Source organism: Triticum aestivum, chromosome 7B (genome assembly GCF_018294505.1).
Source record: "Triticum aestivum cultivar Chinese Spring chromosome 7B, IWGSC CS RefSeq v2.1, whole genome shotgun sequence".
Taxonomy (NCBI): Eukaryota; Viridiplantae; Streptophyta; class Magnoliopsida; order Poales; family Poaceae; genus Triticum; species Triticum aestivum.
Genome location: NC_057813.1, coordinates 186,165,335 through 186,176,866, shown reverse-complemented (window position 1 = coordinate 186,176,866; position 11,532 = coordinate 186,165,335). Strand labels below are relative to the sequence as shown.

At 46.0% G+C, this 11,532-nt stretch overlaps 1 protein-coding gene and 1 long non-coding RNA gene across 4 annotated transcripts in view; one reads left to right on the top strand and one right to left on the bottom strand.

Moving 5' to 3' along the window:
* The first annotated feature begins 297 nt into the window (after positions 1 to 297).
* LOC123159928 (uncharacterized) overlaps positions 298 to 11,532 on the top strand; it is a 37,870-nt gene continuing 26,635 nt past the window's right edge. For both annotated transcript variants that reach the window (XR_006479922.1, XR_006479921.1), the window contains exons 1-2: positions 298 to 567; positions 1,758 to 1,974. This is a non-coding gene — a long non-coding RNA (uncharacterized lncRNA). The remainder of the gene's footprint in view (positions 568 to 1,757; positions 1,975 to 11,532) is intronic.
* On the bottom strand, positions 5,279 to 10,831 carry LOC123159926 (protein ROLLING AND ERECT LEAF 2). Of its 2 annotated transcripts, none has more exons than XM_044577732.1 (6): positions 10,626 to 10,831; positions 8,779 to 8,841; positions 7,076 to 8,690; positions 6,769 to 6,986; positions 6,462 to 6,685; positions 5,279 to 6,133 (listed from the first exon to the last, which is right to left on the bottom strand). In XM_044577732.1, the coding sequence occupies exons 3-6, from the start codon at positions 8,631 to 8,633 to the stop codon at positions 5,530 to 5,532; spliced, it is 2,604 nt and encodes an 867-aa protein (XP_044433667.1). In that variant the 5' UTR covers positions 8,634 to 8,690; positions 8,779 to 8,841; positions 10,626 to 10,831; the 3' UTR covers positions 5,279 to 5,529. The 2 variants fall into 2 exon arrangements, with proteins under 2 accessions (XP_044433667.1, XP_044433668.1); XM_044577733.1 differs by lacking the exon at positions 10,626 to 10,831 and adding an exon at positions 10,370 to 10,583.

The following is an 11,532-nucleotide window of genomic DNA, read 5'->3' as shown; positions in this document are numbered from 1 at the left end:
GCCCTTTTTTTCTCAGCGGTCTAACACTCCACAAGCATCTATTCTGGAAAAATTGCCCTAAAAAGTATTTCGGGCGAAACCAGCTTCCACTTAAATGCCCAAGCTGACAATCTGTACTTTTTAATTGCCGATGGTGATCACGATCAATCTGATGCCTCTAGTAGTGTCACGTTGTCCTCTCCCCCTTATTTTCACACCATGTGCTCATTTCGTTCAATCCCATACAAATTTACTTCTTAGGTCCCACTATCAAAGACTATTTGTTGGCTATAATTATTTGACACCTTCGTCCCCGAACCCTGTGTCGCTCCCCATGGGGCGAGGAGTAGCAAACCAAACCCTAGCCGCCAGGCCTTCGCCACCACCACTCCCTTCTCACCACCGCGTTGTCGGTGCTAAAGCCCACGCGGCCACCAAGGACGGCAGCAGAGGGACATCTTCCATGGGTTGCTTCTTCCAGTCGTTTGGGCACGTATGTTCTAGCTGAGTGTGGTTGCTTGGTGTTGCTTCGATGGCTTTCCAGGGGTCATGTCGAGATGCAACGGTTGTTGTATCAGGTCGATTCAGGTGTGCATCTGTTTCCTCGCCCCTTCCCCTACCCCATTGTCTCGGTCGTTACTTGCTAGATTTGGTGGAGGTTCTGTCAAATCTGGTGGGGGTTCTACCAGATTTGGCGAAGGTTCTTCCAGATCTGGCGGTTTTTCCTCCTAGTGGATTGTGTCCGACCAGTAGTGAGTGGGATTTCGTCGTTTGGTTTTCCACCCCGTTGATTCCGCCGCCGATTTGGTCATTATTTGTCAGCTTGTCTCCCGCTGGTGGTGAATTTGGGATTTGGTAATTGGTCACTTGTGCTCGAAGGCTTCTTGTTTGTGATGGTGTGGACGTCATTTCGGTTCGATATCTTTCGCACATGGTGCGGCAATTCCAGATTCAGGTCATCAGTCGCAATGGTTTTCATCATGGTGCTTTCTTGTGCTCTTGCTCCCCTCTAGTTGGTTCATGTCCACCTTCTCGGCCCCTCTTCTACGGCTTTAGTAAAGACCGATATGGTAGCATTAGAATGGCCTTGGATTTTGCAAGAAGTGTTGTCTTATGGTTGGTTGTTGTTTAGTCCTTGTGGTGCTTGTGTGCGTCAGTCGTTGTTGTCGTAGGTCATCGTAGGCCATCGTGGTTGTTGTGTTTAGGTCGTATTGTAGTTGACTGGTGTTTAGGATCTTGCATCAGACGTTTATTGCTTTTCGTGTCGTATGGCATACTTTTTCTCTACCTTAGGTTGGGTTTGGTCATCTCTTGCTTATGAATCTTGATCCTTAGGTTGTTTAGATTCTTCCTTTTTGGTTGTGCCTCTTTGGTGTTGTATGGTTCGCGCCTTCTATGGTGATGTATCATTTTCCTCTCATAATGAATTGACATGTAGCTCTCCTGCTGGTTCAACACAAATGATTATTTGACTTAGCTTACTTCATTTTGGTATCAAAATAGAAGAATCATAGAATTCTGTAGTCTTCCATTAGAAGCATTCTTATGAACTTTTTTCATCGAACTCCCGATCTCAAGTATCAAATATGGTATAAGCAACTCCAGAGGGTGTTAAAGCTTCAACAAGATATATGCGGCCTCGTTTGGAGCCGCTCCTATAAATTCATTTTTGTGTAGAATTAGGTTGTCTAGTTTCTAACCATATATTGTAAAATACATTGACACACTTCAATAAATTTGGAAAATTTAACCAAGTTTTTCTTCGTATTGCATTGTAGCCATTTGGTCAGGTTCCATTCCAAAGACATAATGGTACAAAGTTTAACCAGTCAAGCAGTGGTCAGCCCAAGATTGGGGCAAACAAGGGTTATTGTCGGGTTATTTAATGGAGCAAGGTACCTCGCCTACTCATCACTAGCGACTGCGAAGCTGTCAAGCATTGTCGTCGTCCTCTCCCTGGCTAACCTCAATCTCTGAGTCCGCCATTATAACCAAGTAAGTTCTTGCTTCAAATCACACCTTTAACAAGATTCTTTCTCTGAAAATTACACTCAATCTATCACAATTGTATTAGCCAAGCCAAAGCATAGCTAAGAATTTTCCTGGGCTTAGATCTTAAAAGTAAATTCCAAAATGAGTTTTCTAGATTGCTAAAATCATGCGCTTTTTAACTATGTCAACCTTAATTAAACAATATCCATGTTTGTTACAAGAGATGGGATTAGAAAGTCCGGAGGATGTTCACGTCATTCCTCTGAAATTTTCTCTTTATAACTTGCTCGAGCTAGTGAACGTGCAACAACATTGCTCTCTCAGGCACAATGTGCAATCATTGCCCTGCCAAAAGAACTCAACAATGTAGGGCAATCATCAATCACTATTAACCCTGAAGCTCGGCACTCTAAAGGATCTAGGATGGCATGCACGATCTCCATTGAGTCATATTCTACCACCACCGAGTAAAATCCTCAACTCATCTACCAAGCATAGCTCCTCAAACAACATAAAAGCCTCCATCAAGGCATCCATGGAGAACTCCTAATATGAACAAGATGCGGCAATGAACTTCTCATTTGAGTCCGAGAGCAAAGCTCCCACTGCACCAGACTCTGGATGGAAGCTAGCATCAACATTCAGTTTTATAGTTCCTGAAGTCGGTCCAATCACTTCATTTGTCTTGTTGGTTCCTTTACCTATGTTGCTAATACATTCGCCACAATCCCCTTGATGCTTAAAACATATTGTATAGGGGGGCGTTTTCACCTCATGGGCGATTTTCCAAAACTCCCACTAGATGCACCATCATGCCACCATGATAGTATGAATTCCATTACAATTGGAATGCCCGTTCCTGCTGGGAGCTCAGCACATACCAACTCTTCAAGGATCGTTGCCCTAGATAGCTCTTGAACAACAACTGATTCGGTATAGTCCCTAAGACCAAGTTCCTCCCACACCTCCATAGCTCTGTCACAAGTAAAAACCATGTGCTAGAGATCCTCCCAATCAGTACAACAGACTATATATACAACTAGAGTTTTATATGTTGATCCGCCAACGTGCAACACCAGGGAACTATGCCGTGCAAAACCCTTCAATTGAAAATATGAACTTTCGAGGATACAGATCTTCCCCAGAAAAACTTCCAAACCAGATGTGGACCCATCCTTCCTTCTCCCACATTAAGTCAGACCCTCAATCTATATTCTCTTTCCTCCAAGCCACATGGTACGCCGATCTCATGGTGAAGCATCCTGACTTGGTAAATTGACATGCAATAAAGTTTGATTGATCATGTGAAGGTAGAGGGATTTGAAGAATTCTCACAACGTCAAGTGGCCAAAATTATCCTCGATCATTTGCACATCCTAGTTCCCTAAAATTGGATCAATTAAGTCATGAACTATCTATAACAAACACTGTCCCCATGAGTAATTATGGTGTGATCATGGCTCATCGGGATTCATCGTCCTTCAAAAAATTAATCATTGCACCATCTCTAGGTCGCCATATAGCTCCGTGTTTAAGAGTTTTCAAACCAAATAGAATGCTCTGCCATGTATATGATGATTCGTTCTTCAACATAGCCTTACATAAGTCCTAATCTAGATAAACTTGGCTTGAAGGACCTGAGAACATGGTGATTATGGTTCAGACAATAATCTCCAACACTGTTTTCATTGCTTTTTTGAAACAATGTAAGTCTTCAAACCCCATGCCACCTTCATTTTTTGGAACACACATTTTCCATCGCACCTTCCAATGCAATTTTCGTTTACCTTGAAGTGCCATGCCACCAGAATCTAGCAATAGCATCACAGACGACCTTACATATATACTTTGAGATATTAAAAACAGACATATCATAGACTGGGATTGCCTATGCAACTACCTTCAGAAGTATCTCTTTCCAACTAATAGATAACATCTCCCCCCCCCTACACAAAGAGATAACATCTTTGATAGCCAACCATTGGTAAGTGCACAAAGTCTATCAAAAAGATGTTGGAAGCAACCACTACGATCAAATGGTGGTAATCCCAAATACTTATCAGTCAATGCCTCTAAAACAATGTTAAGCTATGCACATACCTCATCACATACCTCCATGGTCGTATTAGGGCTGGAAAAAAAATGGTCTTTGCATTGCGGACCAACTGCCCAAAGCTTCCATGATACATATCTAGAGCATTCGGGAGTGTCATGGCATTCAACGCATCCGCTCTCATCAAGATTAGGTAGTCATAAGAAAATAACAAGCATGAAATTGATGGTGCACTACGGCACACCCTAAGCCCTTGGACACCGCCGATCTCCTACTCATGTGCTAGAAAACTAAATAAACCCTTAGCACAAAATCAAGAACATGGAAGTCGGTAGGGGACCCCCCTTGCCTAAGCCCCCTCATAGGATAAATGCATATGTTTCATTTGAATTGAACTAAACCCTGTCGGCTGATGACTGAACAACCACGGTCCTCATGCATTGCAATATTCCACTTCCAAAGCATAGAAACTAAGTTATGAATGTGTAGTCATCGAAGGGCCTAAATTTGACCTCCTTTGAGCAACCCCAGGCAACTTGCATGGCGATGAAGAGCATCGTATGGCTGAAGGGAGTTCAAACACAAACCCTAAGAATCATCGCCCAAAGCATCTCCCATGTGGGCGTCCCAACCAGTCCCGAGAGATCCACCACCTCTCCTTACTCTTCTGTGATCTCCATCCTTTGGAGAAGAGCATCATCTTTGTTGTTGGGTTAGGTCCTATGTTCTTTGTCGAGGCTTCTGCCATCCCGCTACCCTTGAATTCGACGTTGTCGATAGAGATGTGGCCCAGGTGACGCACATTCACCATGTGCGAAGAATTTCTAATTCTAGGGCACTACTCCGGCGTAGGAGAGGGCGGGATGTCCTTCCCTAGATTGGCTATAGTGGATTCCTGCAGGGTCGCCACAACACATGAGAAACCTAAGATACTAGGGGGCTAGCCATGTTCATCACCTCTGCCACGGGGGTTGAACTTACAATCATGCGATTTTAATATCAAAATTGTTAAATCTCAGTCGATACTATATTTCGAGATCTTGCGTGAAGATCCATGCAAAAAGAAATATCTTTTTATATTTTTTGTCACTTGACTGAGACTTGGTTGAGACTTGGTTAAATCTGAGTTGAGTTGACTTAGGTCTAGCCTCACCTCTTCAATTTTTGCCTCTCCTAACCGTTCACGCAACCTCCGCGGATGCTCTAAACTAATCTAAAATGCTCTAAACTGCTTAACGTGGCGCTTATACAGTAGAAAAGAAATCATCAGAATACCAAAAACCATTCAGACTTCAGTACGACGAAAAACACCAGGGATAAGGTAACACTGCTACTGCTGCTAGTATAAACTGGGGGAACCATCCCTCCCAATAATCAGCCATGCAATTGCATTTTTAGCTACAAAATTACACATGTGACTGCATGCTTCAACTTCCTAGCTACATGTAACACCACGGTTCCAACTCCAAAAAAAAAACAATTTATCCACGGTTTTGCGGAATTTCCTACTGTTGCGGCGGTCCTCCCGCGTTTTCCTCCTCCCCGCCCTCCGGCGCGCGCGCGGCCACCGCCGCCGACACCGCGGCGTCGTACCCGTCAGCCGATGCCGCGGCGAACTCGGCCATGGCGCCTGTGACGGCGCCCAAGCCGGCGCAGAGCACGCGCCCCGCCATGCCCTCCATGCCCGCGGCAGCTCCCGAGCACACCGACCCGACGCCGGCCACGAAGAAGTCCAGCCCGTCCATCACCCGCGCCTCCGACGCCGCTTCGACGGCGAGCCCCCACTCCATGCACACCAGGAACGCCGGGGGCACGGTGCCCGGCGCAGCGGCGCCCGCGCCAATGCCAAGGCAGCGTCGTGCCCAGGCGGCCAGGGCGCGCGCGTACGCGCGCTGCGCCAACAGCCAGGCGTCCAGGGCTCCACGCCAGGCTCGCACCTCGCACTCGAGGGCGATGGCGGCAGGAGGCGGTGTCGTCGCCTCTGGAGGACCGAGAGCCATGGTGGTCGCCGCCGATGCGCGGTGTTGGAGGAAGAGAAGCTTGGCGTCGTCGATGGTCCGCTTCTGAGCCTCGTGGCGTTCAGCCATGGCTCGCCACATCCGCGACAGTCTGCACAATGCAAGAATAGCTCTGTTACTATCAAAGGCTACGATCAGGCAAGATCCCTTAAATTCACGTGCATTCCTACATCAGCATGCCTACTATGATCAATAACCCAACAGCTATTCACCCTTTGCTGAAAATTGTAGCGATATCATATCATCAGTAAATTCCAAGTATAGGAACCATGACATTTTTAAGTCGTGGCTGCCTGGCTGGCCATCATCTACTCTTGCTTGATTGGACTATGCCCATTGTTTGACCAATTAACATATTATTTATGAAATGTTGGCTTATAAAAATTGTACTAACTTCACAATGGTGAGCAAAAGCATACCCTTGGATAAGCTCCATAAGTTGAGGGTGCAACTCCTCGTCTCTTAGAACTTCAATTCTTCTTGATATTGACTGAACAGTTTGTATTGACACCTTCATCCGAGTTTGTAAGCTTCTCAACGCTGAACGAGTCTTATCGACAGAAGAAGGCTCCTCCCCTTTCACATCCTGGCTCCGCAAATGTGCCATCCTCTTCTCATACTCAAGTCTTAATCGCTCACCCACCTACAAGTGACAAAGGCATGACTTCCGCTAGTCGGTTCTACTGATCTGTTGGTATAGGTTCGTGACGGTGACAAAGATCGTACCTTCACTTCTTTGTATAATTTCTTCTCCCATGTATACAGTCTATCCAGAGTGGAGTGATGACTTCCAGACATTGTGCTGCAAGATTCTTCAGAGTAACAGCTGTTTGTATCATTGTCAAAAAGATCATCTATTGAGCCAGAGGAAGCAAGAAGGAAGCGGGAAGATGATGATCGAATTGATGCAGATCGCAAAAGTGCGACTGGGTTTAGCATCTTTACTGCATTAAAAAAATCATGAGGAAGTTCAGCGACTGAAATCTGAAACATTTTAAATAATAACTTCGGTATTGGTTTATAAAAGTGGTACCAGAGAGATCATTTGAGGTTGGGTATTGAGCTCGACTTGCCTCCAACATCCGTGAGACTTCCTGAGCAGCGCCACAGATCCCCAAGAACTGACTGTCAATATCTTTCATAGCCTCGACCAAACTCGTTGGCCTTCGGTTCAGATACACAGTGAAACCTGGGGTTTCTTCTGCATTTGCTACTTTGTTCCTCCTTAGTTCTTTCTTATGTGCCTTGATCTCATGGTCTACTGCATTTCGGGGCTCGGATGAGCCTGCGCATTGAACACCTTTGGATTGATGTCCCTTTTGTTCTTGCTTGACATTGACTTCAGATTTTCCTGGGCGAGCCTCGTTAGAAGCCATACATCTTTGGTCATCTGAATGCTCACATTCATCAGATTCTTCTTCTTCATCATCATCCTCATCAGATTCTTCTTCTTCATCATCCTCCTCCCCCTCCCCCTCCCCCTCCCCCTCTTTGTTGTGCATTTGTTCATGTTTTTGACATTCATCATCTTCCTCTTCGAGTTCTGGGATTCCTTCCTCCTCTCTTACCTGCTGTAACCGTGCCAATTCATCGTCAGTGACCACATTGTCATAGCTACTCCGAGGGCGCGGGTACGGATAGCTGTCCAGCGGCGAGAATGGATTCCAGAAGGAGTCCCACGGTGATGATTCTGGTTCCTGGGGTGATGAGGGTGGGTAGTTTGGCCTGTCATGAGATGCGTAATAAGATGTCCTCCTTGGATCCTGGGGTGGAGCAGGTGGATAGCTTTGCCTGTCATAAGGTGGCGTGTAATAAGAGGAATTCCTCACTGGCTCCTGGGGTGATGGAGGTACGTAGTTTGGCCTCTCATAAGGTGGCATGTAATAAGAATTCCTCACTGGCTCCTGGGGTGGTGGAGCATAAGGTGGCATGTAATAAGAAGAATTCTTCACTGGATCCTGGGGTGATGAAGGTACGTAGTTTGGCCTGTCATAAGGTGGCATGTAATAAGAAGAATTCCTCACTGGCTCCTGGGATGATGGAGGTGCGTAGTTTGGCCTCTCATAAGGTGGCATGTAATAAGCATTCCTCACTGGTTCCTGGGGTAATGGAGGTACATAGCTTGGCCTGTCATAAGGTGTATAGTGAGAAGATGGCCTCATCGGTGAGGAAGTCGCCGGGAAGGATCTATCTGTGCCACCATAGCTATCCACAGGGTAATGTGACTCAACACGGATTGTTTCCACGGGCCGTGGAGCCTCTTCAACTGACACTGATGGGTTTGGTCCTGACATCAAGTACTTGGCGACATGAACAGTCCTCTTCTCATACGAACCATAAGGAAGGCCGAGCATCTCTGGCTTCTGTTGCTTGACAGGAGAGATGAATGGGTCAAAAATGAGCTCGTGCCGATCATCTCCAGCGACGAACCTCTGTAGGGCCATCGAAACACATTTCATGGACTCGATGTAGGCGATGTGAGAGGACGCAAAACGGTTTCGCTGCTCCAGTGCCTGCTTGATGAAGTCCCTCCTGTCCCGGCACATCTTAACAGCCTCCTCATCTTCCAATCTGGAAGCAGCACATCCCATGTCTCCAGAGTCTTGTGTTGTCAGGAATATGTCATGCCCCGGGAAGAACTTCTGAGCCTTTACATGTGAAAAAACAAAAAAAGGAAAGCGGCAGGTAAGTTTCAGCTTCAGTAAACCAGGCATCATGTGTAAGTGCAGAAATTACCTGATACTGTAGAGTGCTCAGTTGTTGTCAACCTGTGCATTGCATCTGAAGCCAATGAACAACCTACAATCAGGCAAATTTCAGACATTTCAGGAGCAAATTCCAGACATTTCAGAAGCAATCAAATTGTGTGTCAAAAGGGAACTCAGGCATAGGTTATTCACCAGCAACAGGCTATCAGGAGTGTTGGGATTGACTACTGGGATCTAACATGAAATGCAACTACTTCTCACAAGACCCAAAAAATGCTCTTCTCAAAAGACAGTGAGAGCTACAACACCATAGAAAGATGTCCCTTTGGAAACGAAATACCCCACTGACAAAACATACCCTACACATTTTTCGGTTAGCTAGCAGCGACATTCCTTCCTCCTAAACGAGGGCTAAGAAAGCAAGAAAGTTAGGAATGTAACCTTGGCCCAGCAAGACATGATCGGTCCTACTGCCTACTTGCATAATCATGGCTACGGTAAGCTGACTCGATATCTATACTGAATTCAGTTCAGTGCATTGAAGATAACAGAGCCAGGACGGTGCTGGGTAAAACTAATGAAACATTGGAATTCAAAACAGCATTTGTTTTTCCGCAGTGAAATTAGCACAAACAACGATCTTGTACCGTCCACGAATCACAAGCAGCCAGAAAAACACAATGCAAAGATATCTTGAAGGTGAAATGAGGGGTCAGTAGGCAAACAGAAGTGTTGGCCCGGATGGACTAAATTCCCACATCTCCATGGTGGACTGATTTTCCGGTGCTTAAGCGGTTGGGCAAAAGGTAAAGAAAAATGCTGTAACAAGAAGAAGATTACAAGAAAGCTCTGAAGATGATGATGGGTAATAATAACACTTGTCTCTTGGTAAACTGCCCACAAGGGAAAAGAGTACTAGTTCAATTGCTCTTGCCAACCTGCGAGTGGAACCACGGAAGGGAATGGAAAAATTAAGATATTTGCTGGACAGGACAAACCAGAGGCGCATCAGTGCTCGTTGCGTTGCATCTTGCTTAACCAAGGCACGGAACAGATGGAGAAATTACGGAGCCGAACCAAAAAAACACAACGCTTGCAGGAAAGGCAATCCTCGCTCTGAAATTTTCAGAACCAGATGAAGCAAGGAGAATTGAAGGGGAAATGCAAAAATATAGATAAAAATCATGGAGCAGATACCGGGAACAAGGAAGTGCATTAGACTACCTCCGTTATCCGCTACAGAACCGAAAGAAACTAGAACACGGTATCTGATGATGCGCGAGGGGGAAGGTGGAGACGATGAAATCTCGGGTAAAAAAGAAGAGAGCATCACAACTGTCGCAGTAAAAAAAGAAGAGAGCACCACAGCTGTGGCAGCAATAATCAACAAGAAACGGCTGCTGAATTCTCGGCTAGCCACATTAAACAGCAGGCAAAATAAAAATCGTATGGAAAAAGATCAGGTGCACAGTACAGGAACACATCATTCTGAAGTGTGGGTGAAGCAAAGACAGGGAAAAACAGAGAGCGATGCAGAGGAGACTGCTGGGAGAGAGAAAGAGAGAGAGAGAGAGAGAGAGAAGAAGAAACCAGGGGCATACTACTAGATAGATACGTACATGTTCTTGGAGCGCTCAAAGAGGGGAATCACGAAATTCTCTCTCTATGGATGAAGAACATCTCTCTCTCTCTCAAGCACACACGCAGCACTTTCTCTCTCTACTTTGGCCCAGGAAACCTCTCACCCAACCGCATCAATGGCCAACATTAAACAAAACAAAAGGGGAGGTGGGGACAAAAGGAGGGGCAAGGCAATGCGAACCTACACAAGAAGAGATTAAAAATAGGATCAGGTGAGGTGAGGGAGGTCTATACCTGGGATTGAAGGAGGACCTTCTTCTCTACGACCACCTCAAACCCCTTGGGTGGGTGTGTACAAGAACAAGGGGTCGAAGAAAGATTTGTGGGGAGAGAGAGAGAGAGAGAGGGCGGAGAGGAGTGTGGGTGGCAGTGGCAGTGGCAGTGGCAGAGGGGGAAGAGAGAGAGAAGGGAGGGGAGGGGAGGGGCAACAACGGTCAAAAGACTGCAAAGGAGGGGAGGTCACCGAAGGAGGAGGAGAGAGAAAAGCGGGGGCGGACGGATGAATTGGGGGGTATGACCCTACGCTTGCTGTTATTTCCCAATAATGCCCTACTCATTCATTTTCCTCTTTTTTTAGCCCTACTGCCCATTTACTCTCTGCCATTTTATGGAAAAAATTGGGCTCTCAGTAGTAGGTTTGTTTGTGCACTTGAGGAAACTTCCGGCTCGGAGAACTGTCTTTTCTCACACGAGAATTTTTACATTCTTGTTATTACAGAGAGACGAGGGCGGGGGCTGGGGGTGCTTTTTTTTACTAAGAACTTGTGACGAGTGCGAAAATTCATGGCGTTTGGAGGTATGCAATGCGACAGCACTTGTGGCGCTACGCAACTAGAAACTGAAGTATGACCATGACGATGGTTTTTGGATCCTTGTGAGGGAGTGGGTATCCGGATGCCCTGCGATCTCCAGGCTTCAATTCATTGCATTAGTAGTAGGAGATTTGGTGTTATGGGTCCGGGTTTTTAATCGCAATGAAAAGGTTCTTGGTAAAAACAAAGAGGCCAGCTGCGACATGCACGGCATTTCCAGCACGAAAGCCCCCTCAAAATTGGATCCTTCATGCAAATTAATTAAAATAAATTCCTGCGGATCAAAGAGTTCCATGCCAAACAAACGAAGCTTCTCGCTTAAGTATTAT

Excerpts from the sequence above, each read along its gene's own strand:
- LOC123159926 (XM_044577732.1), bottom strand. The coding sequence starts at position 8,633 with ATGGGATGTGCTGCTTCCAGATTGGAAGATGAGGAGGCTGTTAAGATG. Across the intron at positions 6,987-7,075 it reads AACCTCAAATGATCTCTCTG|TAAAGATGCTAAACCCAGTC; the intron begins GTACCACTTTTA and ends TTTTTAATGCAG. Across the intron at positions 6,686-6,768 it reads AATTATACAAAGAAGTGAAG|GTGGGTGAGCGATTAAGACT; the intron begins GTACGATCTTTG and ends TGTCACTTGTAG.